Source organism: Parus major, unplaced genomic scaffold (assembly GCF_001522545.3).
Source record: "Parus major isolate Abel unplaced genomic scaffold, Parus_major1.1 Scaffold220, whole genome shotgun sequence".
NCBI lineage: Eukaryota > Metazoa > Chordata > Aves > Passeriformes > Paridae > Parus > Parus major.
The window spans coordinates 99,046-106,909 of NW_015379263.1; the positions used below are offsets into that span (position 1 = coordinate 99,046).

General features: G+C 61.8%; 2 protein-coding genes across 4 annotated transcripts in view; both read right to left on the reverse strand.

The window, feature by feature from the left end:
- The window catches only part of MYO1A (myosin IA), a 9,607-nt gene extending 8,097 nt beyond the window's left edge, over window positions 1–1,510 (reverse strand). For both annotated transcript variants that reach the window (XM_015615636.3, XM_015615634.3), the window contains exons 1-2: window positions 1,179–1,510; window positions 214–357 (exon numbers count right to left, since the gene is read on the reverse strand). In XM_015615636.3, the coding sequence (XP_015471122.1) occupies window positions 214–336 (123 nt within the window). In that variant the 5' untranslated portion in view covers window positions 337–357; window positions 1,179–1,510. The remainder of the gene's footprint in view (window positions 1–213; window positions 358–1,178) is intronic.
- Window positions 1,511–1,750: 240 nt separating this feature from the next.
- NEMP1 (nuclear envelope integral membrane protein 1) lies at window positions 1,751–7,784 on the reverse strand. 2 transcript variants are annotated; one of them, XM_015615644.3, is made up of 10 exons: window positions 7,274–7,784; window positions 6,606–6,727; window positions 6,314–6,524; window positions 6,006–6,078; window positions 5,784–5,877; window positions 5,527–5,641; window positions 5,158–5,383; window positions 3,815–3,988; window positions 3,376–3,602; window positions 1,751–2,793 (listed from the first exon to the last, which is right to left on the reverse strand). In XM_015615644.3, the coding sequence occupies exons 1-9, from the start codon at window positions 7,431–7,433 to the stop codon at window positions 3,377–3,379; spliced, it is 1,401 nt and encodes a 466-aa protein (XP_015471130.1). In that variant the 5' UTR covers window positions 7,434–7,784; the 3' UTR covers window positions 1,751–2,793; window position 3,376. The 2 variants fall into 2 exon arrangements, with proteins under 2 accessions (XP_015471130.1, XP_015471129.1); XM_015615643.3 differs by having other exon boundaries at window positions 1,751–2,488; window positions 7,274–7,781.
- Window positions 7,785–7,864: the final 80 nt, after the last annotated feature.

Sequence of the window (7,864 nt, forward strand, 5' to 3'; positions counted from 1 at the left end):
CCCCATCCCACACCCCATATCCCATATCCCATTCCCCATCCCACACCCCATTCCCCATTCCCCATCCCATACCCCATATCCCATTCCCCATATCACATTCCTCATCCCATTCCCCATATCCCATTCCTCATCCCAGACCCTGCAGCCCTCCCATTCCCCATCCCACTCCCCATTCCCCACGGCCCTCCCCAAGCCCCCCGTCCCGCTGCCCACGTAGATGTCGTGGCGGCGGAATCGCTCCTGCAGTGTCTGGACCAGCGACTCCTCGCTCAGCGGGTCCAGCAGCACCAGGTCCGCCACAGCCCCGGCGTCCAGCAGCGCTGAGGTGCCTTCCATGGCCGGGCAGCTCCGGGGCAGCTGGGACACAGCACGGGGTGGGGGCTGCAGCAGCCACGGACACGCAGCCCCTTCCCCAAAACACCCCACCACGTCCTCGGCAGCCTCTGGGATCTTCGCTGCTCCCCCCAATCCTGGGGGCAGGGGACAAGGCAGCCACAGAGGCACAGGGGGCACCTTCCCGGGGTCTCCCCGTGCCCAGGACCCCGTGGTGGGGCTGGGGGCAGCCGGACGCTGGGGGGAAGCGGGGACCCGGCCAGGAAATGCGGACACCTGGATCCTATTCTTGGGGCAGGGATTAATTCAGCCTCCGCTTCCTCCCTCCTTCCTGGCAGGGGGAAGCCGGGCCGGGGAGCCCGAGCCCCCCGACAGGTCCCTGCCGGGAGCCCGTGCGCTGCCTCCCCCCTCTGCCCCATCCCTCATGACAGCACGGTCACGTTCCCGGGGGTGACCTTCACCCCCACTTTACAGCTGGCTTACAGGGCTGTAAACCCAGCCCCACTTATCTGTGCCCCGGGGAAAGTTCACGAGCGAGGGGAAGGTGGGGAAGGATGGGGCAAAAAGGGTGATGGAGGTGCCCCCAGCAGCCAGAGCCCTCCAGAGGTCTGAGCCCCCCCGGGCTGCTGGGTTGAGACCCCAGGGTCAGCAGCCGTGGGTGGGAGACAGAGCAAGAGCCCCCCACAGCCCCAGCGCCGGTGACAATGACAGCGGGTCCCCACGCCCCGTGGGATGCAGGTGCTCCGGGATGGGGATGCTGGGGACAGGGCACCCCCCTCCAGCTGAGGACTGGGGGGTTCTGGCGCTCCTGGGGCTGTCTGACAGCAGAGGGGACCCCGACTCACCTCCCGGTCGCAGAGCAGCAGCTGCGGGAGCGGCTTCAGCTGCAGCGGCTTCAGCTGGAGCTGCCCCGGAACCGGCGGGGCTCAGCCCAGCCCAGCGCCCGGTGCTGGCCCCGTCCAGCCCACCGAGGGGCGGGGGGGCCGCAGGGCCCTCCCCCAGAGGTCCCAGATGGGGAAACTGAGGCACGAAGGAGCAGCAAGTGGGGATGAGCCCCAAGAGCGCTGCCGGCACTCACCCCTGCCCGGGGTCTGTGTGCCTTCCCCACCCGGCAGCTCAGAGCAGGAACAAGCAGGGAAAATCCTGGAGCACAGCAAACAAAGGGAGCTTCCTCTCCTGGGCTACGGGAAGCAGGGGCAAGGTACAGGGCTGGAGAACCGGGAATGCCCAGGGCTGCTCAGAGGACACCTGTCCCCAGAGAGGACACCTGTCCCCAGCCCAGCCTGAGGCCACGGTAGGTCCTGCCACAGGGAAAGTGTCACCCAGGGGCTGTTGTGTCCCCACACACCATCCCCAGCAGAGCCACCTCCTACAGGTGGCTGAGCCCCGGGTTCACAGCAGGACGAACAAATGAAGCTCAGGACCTAAAAAATACATCTTTATTAAAAATACAATCAGTCATTCACCACGCTGAGGGTGGGGGGGCACAGAGTAACAGAGTCTGAGGGAGGAAAGCACAGTGAGGGTTGGAGACCAAACCTGGGACAGGGACAGACCTGGGACTGGGACAAACTGATGGCAGAAGCTCCAGGTGAGGTAGGGGCTGGGTTGGGGGTCCCCAGGGCAGCTGAGGAGCTGAGGGCAGCGTTATTGCTTAGGAAGTTGCATAGATTGGGGTGTCCCCTCCAGCTTTATGCTTTGGCAGAGCTCCCCAGCCAGCACTGGGAGCTGGAACATCTCTGGGGTCACCTCCAATCCCCAACCGCACCCACCAGGAGAGGAGTAACAGCAGAAGGGCAGCGAGGCAGGGAGGAAGCACATCCACGCTCATCCTCAGCTCTGACATGAGGAGAGGGGGCTGAGCATGGCCTCTACCCCAACACCACATCCAGGGGCAGCCAGCAGACCCCGAGGCTCCACAGCTCCACCGGAGAGGTGCCGGAGCTGTTGGTATCCACACGGGATTGAAGCCAAGGCAGAGGTGTGGCCCGACCAGCTGGAGCTCCGTGACATTTGTAACAGCAGGAGGAGGAGGAGGAGGAGGAGGAGGAGGAGGTCACTGGCAGCTCCCTCACCACGGCTCCAGGCAGGTGCTGAGCACACAGGTACCAGCGGGACAGGTCCAAAGTTCCTCTCGTGTGTCACCCTCAGGCACCTGCACAGGGGATGGAGGGGAAGGTCCATCCCCACCCCAGGCTGTCCGGTGCCCAGTGAGGGGAATGGGGCTCCTGTCTGCAGCCCACAGCTGTGGCACGGAGCCAGAGAAGCACCCAGGTTTGGGAGAGGGTCCCTGGCCCGGGGGTGCCACCCTGGGAGCTCTCAAAAGTCCACTGCAAAAGTTGGGGTGGTCCAGGCTGCATCCAGGACCAGGTGACCTCCCAGCCTGGGGAGGCTCCTGTGCATCCCAGCCCCCAACAGCCAGAGCTGTGCTGACAGCAGCCTTCACACCTCAGGCAGGAGCTGCAGGGGAAGGGAGGTTAGATCCCCTTTTCTCCCTGCCAGAGGGGACCATCCTCACAGGGACCATCCCCACAGGGACCATACCCAGAGGATCCATCCCCACAAGGACCATCCCCACAAGGACCATCCCCACAGGGACCATCCCCACAGGGACCATCCCCACAGGGACCATCCCCACAGTGTCCATCCCCACAAGGATCCATCCCCACAAGGATCCATCCCCACAGGATCCATCCCCACAGGGTCCATCCCCACAAGGGTCCATCCCCACAAGGGTCCATCCCCACAAGGGTCCATCCCCACAGGGACCATCCCCACAGGATCCATCCCCACAAGGATCCATCCCCACAAGGATCCATCCCCACAAGGATCCATCCCCACAAGGATCCATCCCCACAAGGATCCATCCCCATAAGGATCCATCCCCATAAGGACCATCCCCAGAGGGTCCATCCCCACAGGATCCATCCCCACAGGGTCCATCCCCACAGGGACCATCCCCACAGGGTCCATCCCCACAGGGACCATCCCCACCATGCCTGGAGCAGCCCAGCAGTGGTTCTGCTCCTCAGGGCAACTGACCTCACTGGACATCCAGATGCTTGTGGGGCAGGGAATCACTCCTGTGATTCCCAACAGAGAAGCCATTGATGTTTTCCTCCTCCTCCTCTTCATCATCATCGTCATCATCGTCATCATCCTCCTCGAAGAGCTGCTCGTTAAAGAGACTTCCCAGGCCGAACTCCCGCTCGTGGGCAGACACCTCGGTGGGGGTGACATGAGAAGCACCACCCACAAAATCAGCAAACCTGGGAGAAGCCACAGAGCAGCACATTGGGCAGGTGTCTCCTCTGGAGAGGCCCTGACACACACAGGGTAAATCATTTTGGTGCTGGGAGCTGGTGTTATCCCCCCAGCACTCTGTGCTCCCACCCAGCACAGATCTGTGTCCCTGAGGACAGAGGTGACAGCACAGAGAGACACAGGGTGCCCACCCCGAGCTCGCTGCTGGGGATGTTACCTTTTGGGAGACTGGATGCGGGACACCGTGGACCAGGCAGAGAATTCGGGGCTCTGGCAGGAGCTCCGCAGCTCTGCCAGGGCCTTGCGGGTCTCCACCTCTCCCTGGAGCCGAAATTCCTCCTCCGTCAGCAGCCGAGGAGGGCTCGGGCCCAGCCTGGAATTCTGCACCCTCCTGCCAGGGGGCAACACCAGTTAATGCCTGGATGGGGTGGGACCAGCTCCCAGGGCAGGACCCCAGGAGCAGAACTCCCAGGACAGAACCCCTGGGCCAGGATCACCCTCCAGGGCAGGACCCCAGGAGCAGAACTCTCAGGACAGAACCCCTGGGCCAGGATCACCCTCCAGGGCAGGACCCCAGGAGCAGAATTCTAAGGCAAGACCAGCACATGAAGCCACCTCCCAGGGCAGGAAATCTGAGCTCAGCTCCCAGGGCAAGAACCCCTGGGCAGGATCAGCTCCTGGCACACAAATCTCTGGGGCAGAACCAGCTCCTGAGACATGAACCAAGCTCCCAGGACAGGACCAGCTCCTGGGGTATCCTAGGGTGACTCTATGATGATTTATCCCCAGTCAGCTGCTCTGTTGATGCTGGATATTAATTTCTACACTTTTAACATTGGTTCTGAGGGTGCAGGGGGGACAAAGAGAAGCGTGGAGTTTGTTACCAGAAGCTGCACTCACTTCTCTGCATTCTGCTCTGCAGCATGGACAGGACAGAGCTCTCCTTTGCTTTTAGTTTTTACAAGTTTTTCCTTTTCTTGGATCTGTTCAAAGCTGCTCTGGACTGAAAACCCAGAAAAGCACCGGAGCTCCCACCTGGAGCCCAGCAGGGCCTGGGAGCTGCATTCCAGCACCAGAGGAACTGAACAGAGCCTGAGTGAGCCAAGCAAAGCAACCCCTGACAAAAAGGACTTCCTGAATTTGCCATCTCCTCAGAACCATGAGGAGATTAAACTGTATTATTGTTTAACGTTGTTCAGTTTTTATGCTTGTGAATATTTTGCTGTTATTGAATATTTGCTGTTAAATAAACTGGTTTTTTCCACTTCTCTCCAAGGAAATCTTTTCCTGAACCCATCAGGGGGCTGCTTGAATTTGCTTTCTGGAGGGATTTGGAGGTTTCTTCCCAAATTTGCCCTAAAGCAGGACACGGGGCCAGCTGGCAGTGGGAAAAGTGCAACACACCCCTCTAACCTCTGCTCCTTGCTCCCAAGGGCCCTCTCCTGCACCAATCCCAGGGGAAAGAGGGCACAGTCCCCCACCCCACTCCCAGTATAAATCCTGGTTCTGTGACTCTCATCCCAGCCCAGCTGGGAGCCGAGAGCACGCTGCAATCCTCACCAGTAGGCAGCGAAGGCCCAGTGCAAGGGGTAGTCCAGGTTCTTGGTGCAGACAGCGATGAGCACCAGCCCCAGGGCGATGGGGTGGATCTGGATGCCCGAGTACATCAGCAGCAGCCCCAGCAGCTGCAGGGCCCAGGACAGGAGGTTGATGCTGCGCTCGTTCTCCAAGGGGCCGTACCTGTAGCACACGGCGAAGCTCAGGAGGCCCACCAGCAGCAGGTAACCTTTGGGAGAGCACAGGGATGGGGCACAAACCGGGGAGCTCCGTGAGGATGAGGGGGGACCTGACACCATCCCCTGGGAGCAGCAGGGACAAGGGGACTCAGCACTGCTGGGAGACGTTCACCCTCTCAGAGCTCCCACCTACCTAACAGGTACTGCCAGTAGGATTTGCAGATCTCCTGCAGGTTCTTGAAGATCAGCTGAAGCAGGTAGAGGGAAAAGGACCAACCTCCAACCAGCAGGAAGTACACAGGGCTTTTCTGGAGGAGCACAGGGAGGGTTGCAGCAGGCTGTGGATACCTCCCCTAGGTGCTGAGCTGCTCTGTACCAAACCCAGTCCATCCCAGTACAGGTATGGGAAGGGCCACGAGGCCTCTGACCCCCTCAGGATGTGACACCTACTTTGGGCATGACCTTGGACATCATGTAGACGAGGATGAGCAGCGAGGCCAACAAGCCAACACTGATCCCAGCTGAGTAGTAGAAGATCTGGCTCCTGCAGTGATCACACAGGGAATCACTCACAGCAGGTGTTTTATGGGTACCTGTGCACAAACAGCCCCAGCCAGGAGCCACCAGGCACTGCCCACCTGCCCCAGCCCCTGGGGAAAGGAGGGAGCTCACCTGCTCAGGGAGTCCCCACAGAAAAACAACAGCAGGCCCAGGAAGAAAACAAGGAAGAGCTTAGGATCAAAGCCTGGAAAGAAAGCGAATCCCTGTGGAGAGGAGCACGGTGGGAAGCTCCCACCGGCCTCAGGGGCACAGGACAGGGATGGGGCAGTGTCCAGGTGAACCTGCAAGTGCCCCAAATCCCTTCCACAGATCAAATTCCCTTCCTGAGGAAGGAACAGGTCCTTGGATCACGAGCTGCCCTGTCCTGCTGTCCCCTGGGCAGCCCCCAGACCCCTTTTCCCCAGCGGGAGGGGACGTACGTCGGAAGAGGACGACGGAGTAGGTGGTGCCGGGCTCCAGCAGCTCCACCTTGAGGCAGGTTTCGTTGCTGTAGAGATCCACGTCGATGCTGGTGTCGTTGAGCTTCCCCCTCAGGAAGGAGAACACCACGTTCCACACGCTGAACTTCTCCAGCTCCTCCTCGCTGTCCACCTGGGTGACGCGGATCATCCGGGTGCTGGTGACGCGGATCTGCGGGAAGAGAGGGGGGGATGGATGGAGGGGCTGGAGCAGGGAGGATCTGCTGCCTCCTCCTCCTCCTGCTGCTGTCACCTGTGTCCTCGTCCAGATGTCGTTCCATCGCGGGACACGGGTGTTGTTGTAGCAGAAGCACCGGGATTCACCGTACCGGGACATGTTGCCCTCCTGGAGCGGGATGATGCGATCCTTGGTGCCTGGGAAGCGCACAGGGAGGGGATCATGCTCTCCTGCTCTCTGCTTCACCCACCGAGCCCTTTCCCTCCCCTGGGATCTTCCACTGAGGCACATTCCCCCCGGTCCCGCCGCTGTTTTCCTTGGAATGCATCCTCCGGTTCCTTTTTGGGATAATCCCGTGGGGATCAGCACAGCCCCACCCCTGCGGCCCTTCCAGCTCGACTCCCAGCTCCAAAATCCGACCTCACGGGCATTATTCCACCGGCACGCACTGGCCTCCCGAGGTGAAGCGGCTCCCGGGCCGCAGGGAAAGCGCGATCGTCCCGGGGAACCGGGACAGCGGGACACGAAACCCCGGTGCCACCGGGCCGCACCGACCCCCGCGCCGTGGAGGCCCCGGGAAGCGCTCAGAGAGTTCCCCGGGGGCGCAGAGGGTCTCTCAGCGGGCACCGGGCAGTTCCCCGAGCCCCCGCCGCTGGTCCCATTGTCTCCGGGGGCTGTCGCCGCCCCGCTCCCCACCACGACACCCCCCGGTCCCCGCCCACGGACGCCGCTGCCCCGCGCACCTGCAGCTATCAGGAGCGGGAAGTGCAGGAACAGCAGCAGCAGCACGGGCAGTCCCGGGAGCCGCCACCGTCCCCCCGGAGCCGGTTTCATCCCTCCCGCCGCGGCTGCCCCGGGAACTTCCGCTTCCGGCGCCCGCCTGGCCCGGCTGCCGAGGAGCATCCACAGCCAATAGGAGAGGAGCTGGCAGGGCTTTGTCGTTAATTGACAGCTGATTCAGCCTATCAAGAATCACCTCTGATCTCCTCCCGCCCCCCGTGGCCTGCCACTTTGATTGACAGTATTTCTAACCTATCAGCAGTGGGCATGCAGGAAGCATCCATGTTCCCGCCCTCGGTTACCACGGTGACCAGCGTGCCCCTCCATTCACTCAACAGCCACGCCCCGCTCTGGTAACGGCTCTGACAGACACACCCTTTGACCAATCACAGTGCAGGCCCAGCAGGCCACGCCCCCAACCCCGTGTATCCCGCGTGATTGACAACCGCCTCCACCTATCAGAGCGTGGCCTTGCTGTGTTTGTGTGAATGGGGTCACGCGTGGGGTGCGCGCAAGTCCCGCCCCTCGCCCCCCGTCCCTCCCCCGGCGGCCGA

What these genes read in the sequence shown, in the direction of transcription:
- NEMP1 (XM_015615644.3), bottom strand. Translation starts at nt 7,433, where the DNA reads ATGCTCCTCGGCAGCCGGGCCAGGCGGGCGCCGGAAGCGGAAGTTCCC. An exon ending in TGTGGGGACTCCCTGAGCAG is followed by an intron (nt 5,878 to 6,005) that starts GTGAGCTCCCTC and finishes TGATCACTGCAG; the next exon opens with GAGCCAGATCTTCTACTACT. An exon ending in CTACTGGCAGTACCTGTTAG is followed by an intron (nt 5,384 to 5,526) that starts GTAGGTGGGAGC and finishes GCTCTCCCAAAG; the next exon opens with GTTACCTGCTGCTGGTGGGC.